Below are 22,257 nucleotides of genomic sequence, written 5' to 3' on the forward strand. Positions count from 1 at the left end.
TTCTCCTAAGGCTGTTTCATACAGTGTTGATTGCTAGCTTGCCCTGCTAATAGAGCCTATAGAGGCCACCTTGATGAGAAAGAGATCTCTGCCTCTTTACATTTTCTAAATGGCTCTTCAGAGCTCTGCTACATCTTGGCATTTTCTAGCTGCCAGCTTATTTTAGAGCTTTACTTTTAGTCCTACATAACAGACCCTGCATTTCTGACCTGGCAAGTGTTGCATAGGGTGGTTCAAGAACCTGATAGATTCTAGTAGTGAGTGCAGGTACAAACTATATCTCTGCAACTGCTCCAGTAGCATCAGTCCAGAGCCTGCACTAGTCAGAGATTTGCTGCATTTCTATGCACATTCTTTTCACATTTGTAATTATAGTTTGCCTCTAGGAAACATCAACTCTGCAGGCCTACAAAAGACCTTTCCAATCCTGACCATGGTACTGCATTGATTCCCAACCCTGTGGAATATATAGTAGCAAATCTACTATCCTGCTTCATCTGAATTGGATTTCTGCATCACAGAGTTGCGTCTTCCTCTTGATACAGCTTAATTGCATTGCATTGCTTTAAATGATTGTGAAACATAATTTCAGATCCATATCATTCCCACCCCTCGAAGGATTTTGATTGGCTAAGCTTAGAGAGACTAATCTCTCTACCACAGCCCATCAACCTGAAAAGGTGGCAGTTGAATATAACATAAACATTGCACAGGCCAGTTTTTACATGTTGTTAACATGTCATAGGCACAGTAACTTAAATTGTATACAAATACAAAATACGGCATGCAAAGTGATAGATGTAACACGTGAAAGAGCTTATATAATGTATACTATTATTACAAAGATGGATTCAATGTACTGAATAACATTTTACCTATACAATTCAGTTTTACCAGGGAAGCAGATAGAAAGAGAAAGCAGCAGAAATAAGATGCACTTTATTTGAGATGTATAAATAAACCTGAAATATAATATGAACAGTAATCTCAATAGATATCCAGATTCAAATGATAGCTGATCTGTGTAGATGCACTGAGACCCCTTTTCTCATAATATGGCTGCAAAATGCTGTTCCTGTCCTTCACTGGAATGTATTACATCAGTGATTCTCAAACTTTAGCAACCTGAGGACCCCCATTTTGATTTAAAAAAATTTGCAGCCCTCATCCCCCCCCCCGCCCCCCAATGGCTTCTAATTTTCCCCAGGGATGCTCAACCCCCGCTTATCCTCAGGCCCCGTCCCCACTCCACCCCTTCCCCCAAGGCCCCATTTCCACCCCACCTCTTCCCACTCCAGCCCTGCCCCTCCTCTTCCCCACCTCTTTCTGCTCCCTCCCTCGAGCATGCCCTGTTCCTGCTCCTCCCTCTCCTTCCCAGCGCCTCCTGCATGCCGCTGAACAGCTGTTCCACGGTGTGCAGGAGGAACTGGGAGGAGTTGATCAGTGGAGCTGTCAGCCCTGGACATGACTCGGGTCTCCAGACCCCAGTTTCAGAACCGCTGTATTCCATGTTTAAGAGAAGAAGATATGCAATGTAAATGTAATGTTGTCAACTCTTTTTTAAATTCTGATGAAAAAAATTAATCAAAACCAGGGAAGACGTACAAAAGACATCAAATAAGATCTGAGAACTTTTAAAAAAAATTGTTTCAGTGTAAGGTTACCTATTTATTTTTCATCTCACTGTGTTTTCATTTTGCAGCCCACATTTCCAGTAGGTCCAACAATAGGAACGAACACAGCTATTAGCTTTGCTCCTTACTTAACACCTGTAACCCCTGGAGTTGGGTTAGTTCCGACTGAAATCCTACCCACACCGCCTGTCATTGTTCCTGGAAGTCCCCCTGTCACAGTTCCTGGTTCGACTGCTACTCAGAAACTCTTGAGGACTGATAAACTGGAGGTACTACAGACACCATTGTGACTAGAAATGTAATTTTCTGCTAATTTATATGTAAAAGCTTTGAAGAGCTTTGTTGTCCTTAGACGCACTCTCTAATATAGCCTAAACTTTAGTTATTAAAATATAGATCCCGTAAGTACTCTTGTAGGATTTACACTTGCACTCAGTGGAAATGGTACCATTGTTTTAGTGTCATCATTTTTTTAAATATGGTTTGGATCAAAATTCAATGAATGTGTTCTAGAGTTGATTGCTCAAATGTAATATGCCTAATCAACATCAAGGGTAACAAAAGGGGTTGAGTTTTTAAAATACAGCTTTGTCATTATGAATTTCTTCATAGAGACAGTAATTGGGTTCACAGGAGCAGTTAATTGACAAACACTGAGCAATATTCGTAGGGATTTTATGTTGGTGAGCAAGAATAGATTTTTTGAAATGACACAATTCTATGTAAGTTAAATTAATTATCAAACAACACAGCTATATTAATTACAACTTAATTAAGAGCAGGCAAACATACTTAACAAACATGTAAAGGACTGTTGCAAACACTGTGGGACAAGTCTAAAACACAATAAAGAATGAGCTGTGTGTGTGTGTGTGTGTGTTTGGTTTGGTTTGTTTTTCCCAGTTAAGATTGCTGAGTCCATCAGCTGTAATTAGTGTTGTTTTGCACATAGGTGTGCAGGGAGTTCCAGCGAGGAAACTGCGCGCGGGGAGAGACCGACTGCCGCTTTGCACATCCTGCAGATAGCACAATGATTGATACAAATGACAACACTGTAACCGTTTGTATGGATTACATAAAGGGGCGTTGCATGAGGGAGAAATGCAAATATTTTCACCCTCCTGCACATTTGCAGGCCAAAATCAAAGCTGCTCAACATCAAGCCAACCAGGCTGCAGTGGCAGCTCAAGCAGCTGCTGCAGCTGCTACAGTGATGGTAAGTGCAAGACTATATGGTTAAATTTTTCATAAACTTATCAATTGCTGTTTTTCTCCAATTAGTAGTGTTGTTTAAACTATTGATTTTCACACATTCATCTTAAAAGCTAGGAATTCTAAAAAGTATTATAGACTCATAGACTTTAAAGTCAGAAGGGACCATTATGATCATCTAGTCTCACCTCCTGCACAACGCAGGCCACAGAATCTCACCCACCCACTCCTGTATCAAACCTGTGTCTGAGCCATTGAAGTCCTCACATCGTGGTTTAAAGACTATTACTTTCTTTAGGGAAAAATACTTTCTCCCTCCCTCAGTTATTTCAGCATAATAGGTTCCTCTTTTGAATAGAGTGAAGTAGTTAGACACTTTGTACTGTCTTTGCTCTCTGCTCCATGATGATATGCCAAATTTACCTCCTAATATATCTTGATGAGAAATAAAACTGGTAGAACTTAGCGGTCAATAGGAAGTATGTACTATATGCTATATTAGCTCTTTGATGGCAGAAATATAAACTGAAAAATTAGGAAACAAGGAATAAAGGAAGAAGTGGTTTTGTTTCCAAGACACAGGGCACAGATGAGAGATCTGGTCTCTCCCACTGACTTACTGTAATATTCCAGGCAGGTCATTTTTAATTGCCCCGTGACTCAGTTTCCCCATTAGTAAAATGGAAATAAGGCGCTTAATTGTGAAGCTTAATTCATTAATATTTTCAGACATCCAGCTTGTATATCTGGGAATGCCATAATAATGCCTATAAATAAAATTAATAAAATTGTATCTAGTAAGGTCAAACGAAAGAAGTTAAAGGATCTGATTTGTTTTCAGAAGTTTTATACTATTGCTGAAACATATTTAGAGATGTCTTTCACTCAATGTCCTTTTGCAGAATGGCTGATGCTGTTACTAGCAACAGTTCTACACCAGTACTGATAGAGTTGAACAAATAAAGCATGAAGGGTTTTATTCAGGGGACAGCAGTATAGTCAGCCCACGGATCAAAGCAGCATTGTTCTAATTTCTGGCACTGAAAGAATAATTATACCGATGTGACTTGTGGGTAGTGCATACAATGGATGTAGACAATACAGTTACTCTTAGAGTAAGGAGCTTACCAGAAACACAATACAGTACAGTATATAACTATCACAGGGTATTGTATTTAGAAAATAAATAGAGACCAGACATTTAGGGGGACAAAGAGTGAGTTTCTTTCAAATGTGGCAACTGTGAAAGAATTTAAATCTCCAAACAGAAGGAAAAGAACAGAGGAGAATTTCCCCTAATTCAGTATTTTCTCCTACAGTGTTTCCAGTCTCTATTTAAAATATAGGAATTTTAGCTAAACCTTCTCTGTGCTCACAGAAGCTGAGGACTGATCTGGAAATAAAAATGAGTGAATATCTGAGATTTTTGCTGTAATAATTAGAGCAGGGCAGATGACTGATTTTTGGGGTTGTGGTGGGGGTGGTGGGGATGCAGATTGCCCAGCAAACCAAAAAATCAGAAAAAATATTAGATTTGAGTCCAAAAAATTTGGTTCCCTCCTCTGAATCAGGCAGAGAGAAGATTTGCATCTATGTCTCTTATCTCCCAGGTAATTGCGTTAATAACCAGACTATAGAGTCAAGTTCAGTATCTCACTGTGGCCCACTGAAAATTTAAGAATTCTACAAAATGGAACAGCTTCAACAGGAGAGATTGAGAGCAACCCATCTACAATAGTCTATAGCCTGGTGGTTAGGAAACTCACTTAGCCAGGAAGGAGACTTGCGTAGAAATCCCTGCTCCAGAATGGCAGTTCAAATCTTGGTTTCTCACCTGCCTTGCAAATGGCCTAAATACTGGACTAAAGATTGTGAGGGACACATGGACAAACACATGCACTCTTTCTGAAACTGACCCTGAAATCTTTTTCTCAGCCAAAATTAACCAAATTCATGAATAGTTTCAGGTTGACCCAAACTGCATTTTTGGCTAATAAATTAAAATAAATTTCATCCAGATCCAGTATCAGTCCTTCAATCACGCAAAATTCATCACTTCTAGATATAAAAACCAGGCCTGTCGATTAATAGCAGTTATCTCACGCGATTAACTCAAAAAATTAATCATGATTAAAAAAATGAATTGCGATTAATCGCAGTTTTAATCACACTGTTAAACAATAGAATACCAATTGAAATGTATTAAATATTTTGGATGTTTTCCTACATTTTCATATATTTTGTATTCTGTGTTGTAATTGAAATAAAAATGTGTTTTATTTCTTATTACAAATATTTGCACTGTAAAAATGATAAAAAATAGTATTTTTAATTCACCTCATACAAGTTCTGTAGTGCAATCTCTTTGTTGTGAAAGTGCAACTTACAAATGTAGATTGTAGACTCAAAACCAAAACAATGTGAAACTTCAGAGCCTATAAGTCCACTCAATCCTACTTCTTGTTCAGCCAGTTGCTAAGACAAACAAATTTGTTTACATTTACAGGAGATAATGCTGCCTTCTTATTTACAATGTCACCAGAAAGTGAGAACAGGCATTTGCATGACACTTTTGTAGCCGGCATTGCCAGGTATTTATGTGCCACATAAGTAAACATTCCTATGGCCCTTCATGCTTCAGCCACCATTCCAGAGGACATGCTTCCATGCTGATGACACTCGTTAAATTCAATTAACGCATTTTTTTTTGTGACACAATTCTCCCCCAAGGAGTTCAATGTCCCCTGCTCTGTTTTACCCACATTCTGCCAGATATTTCATGTTACAGTAGTCTCGGGTGATGACCCAGCGTATGTTGTTCATTTTAAGAACACTTTCACTGCAGATTTCACAAAATGCAAAGAAGGTACCAATGTGAGATTTCTAAAGATAGCTACAGCACTCAACCCAAGGTTTAAGAATCTGAAGTGCATTCCAAAATCTGAGAGGGACGAGGTGTGGAGCATGCTTTCAGAAGTCTTAAAAGAGCAACACCCCAATGCAGAAACTACAAAACCCAAATCACAAAAAAAGGAAATCAACCTTCTGCTGGTGGCATCTGACTCAGAAAATGAAAATGAACATGAGTCAGTCCGCGCTGCTTTGGATTGTTATCGAGCAATTTTAACTTAATTTTATTTGTTTTCTTTCTCCCACCTCTCTCCTTCTGTTCCTCTCCAATGGTTGGTTATCATGGAAAGGGCTGGTGGAAGAAATATGTTTTACAGAGGGGTTTGACTGGTGAGAGGGAGGTTCTTTGGTGAACAAGGCTTCAAGCGTAGGAGTAAAAGGGAAGAAGGTTGTGAAGATATGAGGAAGTGGACAGTCAAGCGGAAGGCGAGACAAGGGGAAGGGGAGACAAGGAAGAAACAAGAGCGGCCTTATCGGCAGAAACATTGCTACTATAGAACCTTGAAATTGAGCACGGGGAGCTTGACTTGATCTGGAAGGCGAGGGAAAAGCCCGCAAAAGGATTCAAAGAAGGGAGTTTTCAATGGAGCAAACAGGTTGAGATGTATGCAAGACCGATGCAAAGTTGTGAATCAGCTCAGGGTGAACTTCCCGTGTGACACTGTGGCCAAAAAGGCTATTGCAATCCTTGGTTCTTTTACCTTTGTATTTGGCACTGGTGCGACTGCTGTTAGACTATCATGTCCAGTTTTGGTGTCCACAATTCAAAAACAATGTTGATAAATTGGAGAAGGTTCAGAGAGCCATGAGAACAATTAAAGGATTTTTAAAAATGACCTTACAGTGAAAGACTCAGGGAGCTCAATCTATTCAATTTAATAAAGAGAAAGTTGAGGGGTGATTTGATCAGTCTATAAATACTTAAATGGGGTACAGAAATTTGATAGTAGAGGGCTCTTCAGTCTAGCAGACTAAGGTATAATAAGTGGAAGTTGATGCTAGACAAATTAAAACTTGAAATAAGCTGATAATTTTTAACAGTGAGGGTAATTAACCATTGGCACAATTTACCAAGAGTTGGGGTGAATTCTCCATCAGTGGCAATTTTTAAATCAAAATTAGATGTTTTCCTAAAATGTATTCTTTAGTTCAAACAGGAATTAATTCAGAGAAGTCCTGTGTATATGTGACCCCAGACTAGATGATCACAATGGTCCCTTTTGGCTTTCTGTGTGACTCTAAGTTTAAACTGAGGGAAAGAGGATAAGGAGTGGGGATTTGGGAGTCATAAATATAGAGATAATAGGGGAAGTTGTGAGAGTGGATGAGATCTGTGTTTTGGAAGATAGTAGTAATGGGTTGAGCACCTTCAATGCCCATTTAGTTAAAGGGGAGTTTACAGCGTTCATCACCTTCCATAATTGAATCCAGCCATAATATTTCAAACTCATATAGTTTTTCGTCCATAGTGATCTCAGAATACTGTGAAAAGATGTATGGGCATTGTTAGATATTTTATAGAAGGGAGAGAGGTGGGAGTGATCGGGTTTTTTCAAAGATAGCAGGTCAAGGTGGATGAAAATAAACAGAAAACCCTTAGATCTGGCCTATCTATCTTACTCTTGTACGTATATGGCCCCCATTACTATAGTATATTTTTTATCTATACTATACTATACTATACTATACTATACTATACTATATCAGTGCCTCACAAACTTGTCAGCATATTTATCCTCACAACTGTGCTGTGAGGTAAGGAAGTGCTATTATCCCTGTTTTACAGTTGGGGAGGTGAAGCACAGAAAGACTAAGGGTTCATCTGCATGGTGTGTTAGTCCTCACCAGTGGGGTGTAAATTCTAGTCTGCACCAGTGTGTTGTGCACTAACTGGCCAGGGTGGACACCGTTTGTGCATGCTAAAAGTTCCTTGGTGTGTGTTAACACAGTCCTGTTTCAAATGGTACTACATTACCACACACTAGGGAACGTTTAGTGCCCACCAGCAGGTTCCACACAGGCCAGTTAGTGCATGATGTGCTGGTGCAGACTAGAACTTGCACCCCACTGGTGAGGACTGCCGCAGCATGTAGATGACCCCTAAGTGACTTGCCCAAGGTCACAAAGGAAGTTTGTGGTAGATCAGATTGAATCTGGGTCTCCCACAGCTCAGGCTAGTTCTTGGACAACCGGGCCCTTCTTTCCTGATCATTAATGACCTTGATAGAGCAGATCTCATAGAGTGGAGGGTGTAGAATCTAGGAAGAAGCTAGAGAAGAATACGTTGAGACGTCAGGAATAGAGGACGTGCTTAAGGACTTTGGATGCAAAGATATAAGGAAAGATACAAGGTGATAATAGGAGAGACAGAAATGTGGATTGTGAAAGAAGTTTTAAGGATTAGTGAAGCAAGGGCTATTCTGCAAAATGTTCATGTTGTCATTGGCCTAAGTTCTGTGACCCTAAGTTGTCTTAGACCTGGTGCTCTCAGTACCTTGTCCTCCCTTTTTAATTATTGTTCTACTTTTATACATCTGAAGCTAAGGATAGAAACAGTCTGAATATTAATTTATCCTCTGGACTTTGAGGAGCTACCTATTGTGAGTGCAAAAAACAGATTTCTGATTCATGAGGAAACCCTCCTTTCCATATGTTTTCATTAAACTCTTTTAAAATTCCCATTAAAAAAGAGTTATAGATGAAAAAGATCAACTAAATTTTTCTGCTGGAATGTAGTCAAATTAGCCCTCATGTTTTATCTCTTAATGCAAATATAGGCAATAAAACTATGCTCATGTTAAGTATTGTTTTACATTTAAATATTTTTAAATGATGCTATATTAGCACCATGATTCCTGTTCTAACCATAAATTACATGCTCTTATTGACAAATACACCTCTACCTCGATATAACGCTGTCCTCAGGAACCAAAAAAATCTTACTGCGTTATAGGTGAAACCGCGTTATATTGAACTTGATTTGATCCACCAGAGTGTGCAGCCCTGCCCCCTCAGAGCACTGCTTTACCGCATTATATCCGGATTCGTGTTATATTGGGTGGCGTTATATCGGGGTAGAGGTGTAATATTGTTTTCTATCACCTGTTTCTAAAGTTAGAATAGATTTTCCTGAATGACATCTAAGAAAATATTTGTTTAAAAATGTAGAGCTTTTTCTCAGTGTAATGTGGTAAGTTAAAAAGGATAATCCAAGTTACTGTCCCAGCTATAGTAAAAAATATTAAACTGATGAGTTAGTGATTAGACATAACATTAATTTGTTATATATTGGAAATAGGAAAATTGTTTATATTTTGACCCCAAAGTCTATTGAAATGTACAGTTTATTAACTAAGGCCCTGATCCAGCAAACATACACGTGAGTAATTCTATTAAAGCATTAAAACTCTCATTAGTGCTTTATATTTTAATTATTAGTGTTGAAAATTTATTTTATGCTTTTTAATTGACATAACTAACTTATCAGAAATTCTTATAAGAAAATCCTGAAAACCAATGTTTTTCTGTGAAGTGTTATAATATGCTTAATGGTGTCTGCAAGCTGCTGTTTTAATTAACTTTCCTAAATTTCAAACATCTATATTTTACTCTCTTATATGCTTTTAACTAAGGTATAGTAGATGCATTTTTGCTTCAGTACTAATTCAAGGTGTAATATTCATTTCTTTAGAAAACATTTTTGTTGTTGTGCATGCCTAGTGTTTTGTATGTTGTATACTGCATTCAGAATATTTTTTTCCTTCTCACCTATCCACAATGCAATGCCGTTCCCATGATGCACCTCTGCTTGCTGTTTACCTGTATGTTAATTCGCTTGAATCCCATTGGCCCACTGCCATCATGTGCTCGCTGCCTGTTATTAAAAGACTCAGTCGACTGCCAAAGCAATGAAGCGGCCTCTCGAAGCAACTGTAGACCTGGTACTTTGACCTTTCACCTTTTGCTTTGCATGTAGCTTTTCAGAAAAGCAACTAATGAAATTTGTATTGCTTTTTGTTAACATCAAATGAAAACTATCATATATTATTAATTTAGAAAAAATTCAGTATTATATTTATCCATCTCATTCTCATATGCAATAAATGCAAACAATTGAGTTTTTTCCTAACATGATTTCATTTTAAAATACCTTTTCATAGAAGTTAAAATTAGATATAACTGCTTTTGTAATTGAAAATACTATAATCCCTCACTGTATTTAATAATAGGAAAAATATAACTAAGAAAGAATACTTGGTAATGAAACACAAGTGGTTTTTCTTCCTAGACTATTTTAAGCCCAAATTTAAAGGAAATGCCACTTTTGTTGCTTTAAAGGCCTTCCTTTTCAGTAGTTGTGGTGCTACAGTTTTATGTTAATAGTACCATGCTTTTGCGATCAACAACAAAATTTCACTCATTTTACATTGCTATTATTTGAGTTAAGGTGCATGGCAAGACATCTTTAACTGCTTTTTTAAAAAGTATATTACAATATTTTATTAATATAGATTAGAAAAAAATATATATATATATAGAAAAATCTGCAAATTTAATTAAATTCTCCTTTTTTACAGGCCTTTCCTCCTGGCGTTCTTCACCCTTTACCAAAGAGACAAGCACTTGAAAAAAGTAATGGTGCCAGTGCCATTTTTAATCCCAGTGTCTTGCACTATCAACAGGCTCTTGCCAATGCACAGTTGCAACAACATGCAGCATTTATCCCAACAGGTATGTTGTATTTGCACTAAACAGAATCCTATTTAAGCATTCTCCCCATAAGACAGTGCTTATTACATTGAATATACTTTTAAAGTGTAATCCATTCTCTGCACATGCATGACTAGTATGCACAAATATTTTAATACATTATTTTAATTCCTTCTTCAGAATATTAGGATTCAGGAGGTAATTTTATCGTGTCATTAAGTAACTTTTAGTATTTTCTGTTATCGTCCTTATTTTACATGTGTCAGAGTATTTTATATCTATATTAAGTGGGTTGCATGTTGGGTCTATCAACCAGAACTGTGTTTGGTGGTGGGGAGGAGGAATGTCATTAACTTGTTGGAGAAGGCATAATGCTTCTGTGATACAATGGGAAGTGTGAAAAGTATTGGTAATATGTATCCCTGTTCTTCTGGTGTATTTTGTACTGCCATCGTTACTGCTCTGCAGCCAAACATACTCCTGCTACACAATACCCTTTGCCCTATAGACCAGCAGCACTAGCAGCCAAATTATAGTTAATTCCTGCACAGATGCACTATGGGGATAAAACACTCTCCGTCTGCATAGAACTGTTTTACGTGGGAAACTTGTTTAGTTGTCTTCATAATGGAATATTTTATAATCCAAAACTCTCCTCAGATTTTGCAGTTAATAGCTGGTGTTTTAATTCTTAAGATAAGTGATTTAACTACAGTGGAATTTTAGTAACATGAATATTCCATTGTTGTTCAGAGCTGTAGAAAACTAGACCATGTCATTTGGAAAAATCTCCAACCCCATCAGACCTAACATCTTGAGCTCATACGTGTGGTATGGAGACTTTCTTTTAACACTATGAAAGAAGGGAGAATATTCTATTTAAATGTCTGATTTATGAATGAAGTGAACTTGCAATAAAATCCTCTATATTATTCAAAAAGAGAAGTATCTAAAAGTAAATACTCCGTATAGTGCATTAAAGAGTGCAGTTTCAGTATTAGTATGTATATCAACCATGAATTTTTAGGCTGATTTAAAACACTTTTCTGTAGTAAATATATTTTCTATTTTTGAATATATTTGCTTATCTTTTATCATATTCTTTAACCATCTAATAATAGTATGAATTAAACAAGTGAAAGAATTCAAGATGCTGTAATTTCTTATTACATAGCTTTACAATAATCTTTTCAGAAGAAAAACAAAAATCATATGAACTCAGTGGAAGTTCAATAAGAAGTATATTAAAACTTAATAAAGATCTCAGGATTTGGCCCTATATTTGTCAAAATATGTTCTAAACATTTATTTTATGCACTTGTTTTACATATTGACTCACTTTAATTTTGAAAATATCCCAAAATCTTGTGTAATTTTCAGTGAGATCCCATGACCATTTTGTAACTTGCGACTATAATGGAAATGTTCAGGAAAATGTGCTAACATCCGTGGGACGGTTTGAAGGAATTTGAGAAATGAAAGAGCATCCAGTGCTTACAAATGTCCCAGTCCCCCTGCAAATGTACTTCAGATCACAGCCATAAGAATTTGTGGTGGGGTGTGCATTGTTCCTCCTCATAGGCACTGCCTTTCAGAGCTTATCACTATTGTATACAATTACAGTAAAATGCATTAAAATAACCCTGAAAAAATAAGCTAGTTTGAAAATACGTCAGTAAGATAGCACTCAGATATTTTCCAAACTTAGATGCTTATCTTTCCTCAAGTACTTTATTCCATGTGCTGTTTCTCTTCAATTCACATTTCTGGTTAATCCTGGAGTCATCATAACCACAAGTACAAAATTAGCTCAGAATTGAGTGACAGTTTGTTTATTATAAATTCATGATGTAAAAGGATGTGGGCCTTTTTGCCAAACTCTTAAGGGCCAGATTGTCATCCAGTCCCAGCACAGGTGCACAAAAAAGGGAAAAGGTGCAAAGAGTCACTCATCTCCAGGAGATCCGGCATATGAGCCAGGGCACAATAGGAGACTTTCTCATAGCGAGCAGAGGCATCACTAGTATCTGTAAAGAGGGGTGGGGGATGAGGACATGAGCTTAGGGTGACCAGACAGCAAGTGTGAAAAATTGGGACAGGAGGTGGTGGGTAATAGGAGCCTATATAAGAAAAAGACACAAAAATCGTGACTGTCCCTATAAAATCAGGACATCTGGTCACCCTATGTGAGCTATGGTGCACACCGTTTCCATTGGCCGGTAGAATGGGCCTTTCATAGAAGACAGTGCATGTTGCTCCTACAGTTGTTGCACTTCTCAGGGAGTCCAGAAGGAACTGTGTTTTCTGGAACTAAGTACATCTACACCTTCCCATGTGGGGCTGTGGCTATAAATATTGCACACCCTATGGAGAACTGTGCATGACATTAATTCTTTGGTTTAAAATGGTAAACCAATATTTCCTGAACTAGTATTAATTTTAAATATGTTCATGTGTTCGGTAGAAATGTTACAGTTAGAACCAGGTTTTGCTTATAAAATATATGGAAAACTGATGCGTTGTTTTATAGAATTTCTCTGCCTTTTCTAACCAATGACTGCCTAATTAATGGTTGGGGGCTTCATAGCACTGCTTATCTTAGATTTTTTGCACTGTAATTCTCTTTTAATACAAAAGACACACTAAATCAGTATGACTGCTTCATCCGCACTTTTTATTGTTTGGTGAATGTTTATTTATGATCTGAAAAGCAAGAGGGTAGTGTTTTCCTTCAAATGCTGTTTATTAGAACTTTTATGACCACTGGAAGAGGGGAAAGTGTGTGAGAGTTATTCTTCGTGATAAGGTCATTCATAGTTCTTTTTGCTGTTACATACATACATACATACATAAAAGGTTGTTAACATCACCAAACAGGAGTTCTGCAAACTTAAATCTATTTTATGTGCTGAATATGTAGTAGTAGCATAATGTGTTATGTACATGCCAGTTTATTCCTCTTCTTCTCAACCCTCCACCTTCTCCCCACTACGCACTGTAATCACCATCCTAAAAACCCGTATCCTTTTTCATTCACTTTCGCAGAAAGGATAACAGCTGAATGAGCACAAAAACTGAACTCAGCTGTACACAGGCCTCCCCACCCCAATCCAGAGTACTTTTGAGGCACATTGGCAGGACATCATGTGGAATGTTGCACAGTCACTAGCCATGCTGCATTGGTTCTGTTTCCAGTGCTGCCATTTTAGCATTTTTGTTGATAAAAATAACATTAGTAATTTGTTATTAAAAACATATATGTTAATATTTATACATAGATTTAACAAAATCGCCACTGAGTAATAGGACAATTTCTATTGAATTAAATGTTTTCCTCTGCTGTGTATAAGCAAAATTAATAAACATTAATCTGTGTAGCTAACATAATGCTGTCTGAATTGTTGAATGAATTTAAGCAGCCATTAGATAATCCAATATTCAATCAAGAATGTTTTTAAAAATTCTTATTTCTGCAAAAAATAAATGAAAGATGTTTATGATATCTGGTCCATCTTAAATACGCACACAGATGTATTGGTATACTGTAATAATACTTTAGTATAAAATTATTTAACGTCACTCTTGTAACACAAAAACTATGAATGACCTTAAGATTGTGTTCAGCTAACTTCTGTTTATCCTTGGTTATGCTTGAATCTCAGTTTGAATGTTAACTCTAAACAGCTAACCTGTTTCTTCCCTTTATTCACTTTTTCCACCTATCATTGCATGACATGCAGGGTCAGTTTTGTGCATGACACCCGCTACCAGTATTGGTAGGTTCTAAATTTCTTTATTGATCTCTTTTATATTGTATACTGTACCTTCAGTTGTTTGCAAATCTTAAACATGACTTGATTACTAGATTTAAAGGTTCATTTGGCTTTTTGATTGACTTTGTAGGATCTTAGATTTGTTTGTAGGTTAATATTGCAGTTTAGATGTGACATCACCTGCTATAACAACCACACTGCAAATGCATAGAATCATGGATTCCAATCTGCTTTTCAGTTTTCAAAATTGTATTTCTCTCAATATATTTTATATTTTATAGTATTTTTAAAATCATAAAATATTGGTAAAGCAAGCTAATTTCATCAGTGTTTTGAAGTTTCATAGTGGTGTGCCTATTTCTCCTTTTTGCTGTGTGTTAGAAAGTTTTATCAGAGTTTCCCAGAAGCATTTATTTTAATACTTGTAACTGAAAGTATTTTGAGACCTACGGTCTGAATTGCATTCCCTCTTAATTAAATCAAATCCACTTTAAAATTTGCAGCATTTGAATGCACATATTTTATGGTTGCAAAATTAGCAGCAGACTCTTACTCAAGTGAGTAATTCTTATTCAAGTGAATAGTCCCATTGATTTTAATGAGACTACTCACTTGAGTTTCAGTTTCTTATGTGAGTGAATTTTGCACTTATTGATAAATTTGTCCTTAAATTAAAACTGAACAAAAAAATAAATGTTCACAATCTGCTTTGCTCTTTTAGATCAAACAAATTAGTATTTAAAATCAGGAAAATAATTATAACACTGATTTTTGCCTCAAAGCAGATGGTAATTTAACTCAAATAAAATCCAACAGTTATAGAGAGGCAACAGAACATAAATCCAGAAACATAAATATAAAAATTGTATGTATGTTTAAAGCAAGGCTGCAAATATACTTTTAGCCTATAATACTGGTAAATGAAAATAAATAAAACAGTTTATTTTCTTCCCAGTACTAAAAATGAAAGATTTCACTTCTTAAGGGATGGTGTTTTAATGTGTTTTAGTTACTTTAAAATAGTCTTTCAACTGATTGAACAATTCTTACTTAAAGTGATAAGCTGTTTTGGTAGACGCCCAATTTAAAATAATTTGTCAAATTCTTAAATATAATACCAGCAATCAGAAGTTATTTTGCTTTTTCTGGGAATCACTGATTATGTTGACAAACTTCCTTTAATTGTACTTGTAATAAGCTATTTTCCCTTTTTTATTTCTCTGCCACGCTTTCTTGCTTTGCATTGTGATTGCATGCCATCTGCTGGTTTAACCCATGATGGCTTGCTGCTCTGATATTCACCATGCCAAAATACCACTTCTATTACCATAATGCTGCACCCTCCTGTTCATTGCTTCCATGGTTCCCCTCCTGAAAGTGCCCATGATGCACAGCGCTACGTCCGCCACTGTCTCTGCAGCAGCAACTCCTGCAACAAGTGTTCCCTTCGCCGCAACAGCCACAGCCAATCAGGTTTGCTCCTTTTAAAGCTTTCTTTCACAAATCCCAAACTCTAAATGAGTGCTGATATTTTTTTAAAAAAAATTCTCATGGAGAATTTTTTTTTCATGTTTACCCATCAAATTTTATTTTTAAATAGTTTATAGCAAGTGTTTATGAACAGGTTGCACTTATTTAGAGTTAACATTTATTGCAAATAATGATGTAGCTATGTTTTATGTTGCAGTGTTTGTTTCTTGTATCTAATATTGTGTAATTAACCCAGCTGAGAGAGAATCATTTTAGTAGTGGACTCCTTGTTAAGATTTACAACTAACTTCGGATGCCAAAAGGAAAAAATGTTACAGCAGTTTTCAAATGTCCATATGTGTTAATATCCTTTTCTCCATACAGTGTGTATAAATGACTAGCTCATTGTGTTCGTGAAAACTGACTAAAACCACAAGTGGGCAAAGTCAGCTGAAGATAAGCTTCGTGAAAAGGAAAAAGTAAAAATGCCAGTAACATAAGGAATAACTCACATTTACATTCTGGATATTTACATGGAAAGTTGGTCTCCTCTGTCCACTCTAGATTTAAAGGGACACTGCCAACTTGAAAATGACATTTCCTTCTGAAAATATTGTCTCTACTGTTGTTATGAGTAACCACTAAGATGCAAGAGAAAGAGATTAGAGGAAGTAATATTTTTTTCTTTTCTTTTTTTTTTTCAATTTGCTGATGTAACTGTGTTTCCTTTCCCCTCTGTGCTGGATCTACTGAGGATATGAGTCTGTTGCAGCTCTCCCTATGCGAGCTGGGCCCTTTAGCTTGATGTGTAGAGATTCATGTTTTGGAGCTCCTCAGTTCAATCCCCAGTGTGCCAGTCTGCACACCACTTTGTGCATTGGTCACTTTTACTGTTTTATTGATAGCCAGGTGCATCACTGTCATGCAGTGTTCAGGGAGAGCTTAAATGTATATTCTTCCCCAAGTTTTTCAAAAGGGTGTTTACCAGGAACAGCAGCAGTAAGATGAAACTGAAGAGGTAGTAGGCAGATTTGCTCACAAAGAGAAAAGGAAGAAGCAGAAGCCTTCAGCATAGTTATCTTGTTGCCACTGGCCCCCCCTCCAAATCTAGCAGAGGAGCAGAATCACATGCCAATTTTTATGTTTATTTTTTAGAATTTTAAAAAATATTCAGAATGTATTATTTAAAGGTGTTCTACCAGAAAATTGAACTCCATTTAATAGCAACTCAAGTTTGGTAATATAAGTTACCATGATGTATAGTATTCTAGGGGAAATATACTACCTCTGAAATACACAGTGCTTTCTTGAAGAAACACAAACAAACATCTTCCTTGGTTTTAAGGAGGGCTTTCATTTTCCAGTGTGATAGTGTATTCATGGCTTTATCCTTTTGTTCTGCACAATATTATTTTGTACATCCCTTTCTGAAAGCTAACTCATTTTAATAAGGAAAATGCTGAAGGATGATGTTTGGGAATAGAAGACAAATGTCACAGGCAACTGGTGTGCTTAAAATTCAGCTGTTTTCCATTCTTCTTGTTTTTGTTTTGAAGGTATGGTAAGGTAATGAATAACATCATGGTACTACCCTAAACAGTCAGTTGACGATCCTGCAGGTTTGCTGGATTTCAGGTTCTCAAATCATGTAGTTAACATTGCACATCAGAATCTCTGCAACAGAAATTGGTTTAAAAGTGCTTAGTGAACTCTTGTGAAGCATTGTGATAAAAAAAAGAGACACGAACAAGTGGAAATACAGATGGCAAGGGAATAAATAAAACAAACGAAGGATATGTCTACACTGCTGTTGGAACCAGGGTCCCCACTCCGGGTAGAGAGACACGTGTTAGCTCTGCATGACAAAGCTTACTAAAAATATCAGTGTAGCTGGGGTAGCACCAGTGGTGGATTGGGCAAGTTGCCCAAGTATGTACCCAGTGGATCCAGCTGTATTCAGATGCCCAGCCCAAGCCGTCACCCGTGCTATACCAGCTACGCTGCAATTTGTAATGTGCTAGGCCAAGCAGCGCTAGCACATGTCTATCTGCCTGCACTGGGAAGAATGCTCCGAGCTGCAGTGTAGGCACATCCAAAGATTCCAGTCAGTAGCAATGTTTTCCACATGGATTTCCACAGGGGCTGCCTCCAGCTGAGTAACTTTTAACTCATGCTGGCTGGAGAGACAGTCGTCATACATAACATCATCATCTCTGCCCCTTTTTTCCACAAGCAAAACACCAGGCATCTGTCTCCTGGCAAGAGGATACCCTGGTTCCCCCTGGCTTAGGCAGCACTGGTTTCCTTTTCCATTTATGTTGGAAGAAGGGAACACTTAAATTTAATGAGGGTCTGGGCTGCCTCTGGTGTAGAGGGCAGCTAGTTGCTTTGTTCCTTTTTGGAAAAATCGAATGGAAATGTTCAGAATTTTCCAAAATAAAAAGTTTTTGGAATTTCCATGGGAAATTTTTAGGTTTTGTTCTGACTTGGGAGGAAAACTTTTTTGAAATGTCAGAATTTTCCATGGAATGGAAATTTCAAGTTTTGACCAGCTCTAGTCAGGAGCCTTCAGCTGGAACATAACCACTAAGTTTATTTTCACATAGAGACTGCTGCTTGCTTAGTCTCCTACAGCTTCCACCACAGTGGTCCTTTTTCTCTTTGATGTTAGAGATAGCAAGAGTAAAGAAATCATGTACAGTTCCAAGATTTCATCATTTCCCCTCTGTTTTTACTTGAGAACATTGCATTACGTATGTTTCTATATGGTGTAATTTATCTCAATTAATATTCCAGCTGCACTGTAGTGAAGTAGGAACCCATGGAATCTCTGTCCAGTTCTTGATGATTTAAAAAAAAAAACTAAAAAAACCCTAGGTGAAATCCTGCACTGTCATACAGGTGTAATTTGTAAAGTATTAAAAAAAAAAAAAGGGGGGGGGGGCAAAAATTGCTGAGAACATAAAAACTGGACTGTAATATGATGGCCGAACCTTGTGATATTCTAAACAAAAAGAGCTCTCAACCATCTTGTAGCTGTTTCCATTGCTTCATGCTGACTCAACAGACATTTTAGGCTTCAGAGCAACACACAGAGTGATAATCCAGAAATCTTCTTATATCGATTATAGAACTCAGAATGCTTTTAGACAATAGCCTTACTCATATCAACTCACTACCATGCAATACAATACAGTATGTCTTTATTTTGTGTAGCATCTTTCATACAAAACTGTATTCTAAAATGCTTCACCGAACAAATAGACAATATAGAATATACATTACAGAAAAAGCTGTGTAAACACATTATATTGTTGGTCATAATTTCTCTCCCTTTGTTTATGGCCTTAAGAGGCATATACAACAGAGAAAAGATCCATTTTCAGATTACATTTAAAGAGAGATGAAGGATCAACATGTTGTCTAACAAGGCCAAGGTTTGTGAATTATCCAACGCCATTTGACCTAAATGAAGAATCAGTTTCTGAGTCAAATTGGAAATTATGCAGCTGTATTAATTCTGAAATCATTTGGGAACCTTCATTTTATTGAAATAATTGTAAAATTAAAATAATAGTGAAAATAAAAATAGTCACTTTACATTCAAGTTCAAAAAACAAATTAAAGTAGTTGCCCCATCATTTAGGTGGAAGTAATTTTTTAAACAATTTATTAAGCCACATGCTTAATCAGGAAATTTTGGAATTGAGAAGTTTGGGAAGGCAGCTGCCTCCCTCTCCTTCATGGTTTGTAACACAGGAGATTGGGAACAATCGGTTACAGAACTGTCTTGGAAAGGGGGAGGTGCAAGACAAGGCTTTCAGTAAACCTAAATTCTGTTAGACTGAAGAATCACATGGCAGCCCCCTTGCTCAGCCCACATGAGTGAATCTATTGTGTGTAGCTCAGGAGCAGCACATGGCAGCTGCTGTCCTCTGTAAACCTCCCCTGCTCCCCAAGAAAATGCTTAAGCTCATTCTGTGCACTATCTCTGAGAGAAGGTTTGACGAGTCAGGAAGCTCTCACTTGTTGCTGTGCTGAATTATGAGAGAGCGCTTGATGCTTTCTGCTCTGTCTCTTAAGGAAACCCGTTAAACTCCCATTTATGTTGAAAATGTTGGGCAGATGAACTGAAAATTGGAAGATAGGAGGAAAATGGCCCTTTTTGTGGATTAAAGTAAAATCTTGGGGTGAAAAATTATTTTAATGTGGCCTTTACTGTGGGTACATAACCATGGGGTCCTGCATAAGACTAACGTTATTAAATTTGATAGCTATCTTATGGAGATAGTCTTGTCAATGCTAAAAGAATTCATATCCACTTCATATAATGACTGCATTTTTAAAAACTTAGTTTTATGAATCTTTTCCTTATTAGCATCATTTATTGTATTTTTCTCCTGCCTTTCATGTCTGACGTTCCAACTGTGGGTTTTCCCTTCTCCTCGTTATCAAAACCAGGCTTGTCTCTAAGATGCTCCCTTTTGGGCAGTCCCAGGTGCTCCAATCTCCGGATTAAACCATTTTTGTTCTTTTTATCTCATGGCCCTGGAAGCAAATGGAAATATCAAAACACTGAGCCCAGTCCCAAAAAGAAAAAAAAAATCACCAAATCAGTCTCCCCTCCTCATAAAAGGAAGGAAGGAATGTCCCTGCTTCATCTAGTTAATCTTCCTCTGCTTGTTCCTACTTTATCTAGGTGATGGTATAGACTAGGTTTGCACTGGTCTTGAAAAATAGTAAGAGAGTAGAGAACCTCCTCCTCCCTATTCCATGGAATAACTCTAGAAAGCCCAAAGAAAATAGTCCTTGTACTGTACCGTGTTTTTATCCACAGAAGAGGTACTTTCAGAGTCACACGTGGAAAGTTCAGACAAAGAGACAGAACAGACCCTCATTCCAGAACTATCTAAAACAATGCTCAGAACTATTGCAGTTCAATCTGGTAACACTGACTTTCAAAAAAAAAAAACAGAACAAATTTAGTAACAGTCCTAGAATAGGCTCTGTCACAGTTGACGGCAACTGCATCGGTATTCCCCCTCTATGATCCACCAAGGGGACACACTCTGTGCCTCTGGCTCCCTAGCCGATGACTTTCTTGAGTGGAGACACGTGTCTCTCCCTTCTCACTGGGTTATTTCCAGGCGGTACAGTTCCCTGACTATACTGTGACCTCCCCAGCAAAAGACTTCCTAAGCAGGCTTGCTTCACTTCTTTTCTCAGAGATGTTAAATAGTATAATTGCCACAGCTAAGTTATCACACAGCCCTTTATAAGCAAGCACATTTATTCTTAAGGTGAAAACATTACAGAGACAACATATTAAAAACTAATAAAAGAACCTATCTGCATGCTCCCCAGCTCATTACAGCTTTCACTCAGAACTAGCTCCCAAGTCTTATGGGACCTCAGTGGCAAAAGCCCTTCCAACACATCCCTAAGGATTGCGTTCCCCCTTAGACCAGAGGTTCTGTCCATTTGTTAGATCAGAAAGAAAGCTCTGAGTTTTAACTCGGGTTATTTATCCAATTGTTGGTCCCTCGAGAATCCAGTTTGGACCAGTATGTGTGAGCCTCTCTCCAGTATGTGTGGTGGTAGCTCTCTGAAGGTATTACAGCCTGAAAGAATTTGCCTAATTATGCCCCCGTGTTCTTAGTTCTTGAAGGGCTGTGGTCGCCCTGCCCCATGGAAATACATGCAGTCGCTCAGTAGTACATAAACATTTGCATATTTAATACAACGAGCTTCTAAAATTCTTAATTTAATAAGGTTTGTCCAGGATCTTATTGTATCTGTCAGGCTCCACAGCCTTAGTGCCTCTGCATCCTGCCCTAAACCCTCCCCTGGAGAGCTGGGCTGGGCAGCACACTGTGAGTGTGCATTCTATGCGGTCTACTGAAACCCTGTTCCCAAAGACCACGCAGCAGAGTAGAATTGGTTCTGCTGCATTGGGTCTTCTGAGCCTGCAGAGATATGGGGACAGGATTTGCCCTTTTAGGCATTTTTAAAGGTCACAATTAAACCATGTCACCATGTATGTAGTAGATCTTATTAAAGAAAATATTCTGTTTCAGAAGCATGATGCAGAGCCAGCCTACAAAACTGAAGCATGAGGCTCTTTGGCTTGGGGCAAGGCGCTGATGCAGGATGTTTCCTTGATGAAGGAAGCATTGGTGCTACAAAGGTCATGATGAACAGAATCTACTCAGGGCTACATTATAAAACTAGGAGAGATTTAGGAAGCCTTCACAACTCTTTTGGCTTCATGAAACTGCCTCTTTGTTCCTCTACTATTTGAGGAATGCATTGTTTGGGAAATGCTTCCCTCAAGCTTTGTTCTGTTCAAGGGTAAGAATTCAGTCAATTGGATGTTCTTCGAGAAGGGAAAAATTACTTGCCTGAAATTCACCAACTCTGGACAGATGATTTGACTGGTTTCCTGCTCTCCCACCTTCCTCTCAGACCTGGGAAACGAATGTTGCTTTATAACTTTCTTTTTGGTCACCCTACCATATATTTGTTAGGGGCAAAAGTTATGTTTGGTA

General features: G+C 37.6%; 1 protein-coding gene across 19 annotated transcripts in view; it reads left to right on the top strand.

Annotated features, from left to right (window-relative positions):
• MBNL2 (muscleblind like splicing regulator 2) overlaps positions 1 to 22,257 on the top strand; it is a 156,213-nt gene that overhangs the window by 111,038 nt on the left and 22,918 nt on the right. For 11 of the 19 annotated variants that reach the window (XM_039483182.1, XM_039483164.1, XM_039483148.1 and 8 more), the window contains 6 exons: positions 1,703 to 1,903; positions 2,587 to 2,850; positions 9,644 to 9,697; positions 10,334 to 10,487; positions 14,207 to 14,242; positions 15,618 to 15,712. In XM_039483182.1, coding sequence (XP_039339116.1) covers positions 1,703 to 1,903; positions 2,587 to 2,850; positions 9,644 to 9,697; positions 10,334 to 10,487; positions 14,207 to 14,242; positions 15,618 to 15,712 — 804 coding nt within the window. Of the gene's footprint in view, positions 1 to 1,702; positions 1,904 to 2,586; positions 2,851 to 6,236; positions 6,361 to 9,643; positions 9,698 to 10,333; positions 10,488 to 14,206; positions 14,243 to 15,617; positions 15,713 to 22,257 lie in introns of those variants that run through there. The other 8 variants (XM_039483199.1, XM_039483190.1, XM_039483187.1 and 5 more) reach the window with 7 other exon arrangements.

The sequence above is a fragment of the Mauremys reevesii genome, linkage group 1, assembly GCF_016161935.1.
Source record: "Mauremys reevesii isolate NIE-2019 linkage group 1, ASM1616193v1, whole genome shotgun sequence".
Lineage (NCBI taxonomy): Eukaryota > Metazoa > Chordata > Testudines > Geoemydidae > Mauremys > Mauremys reevesii.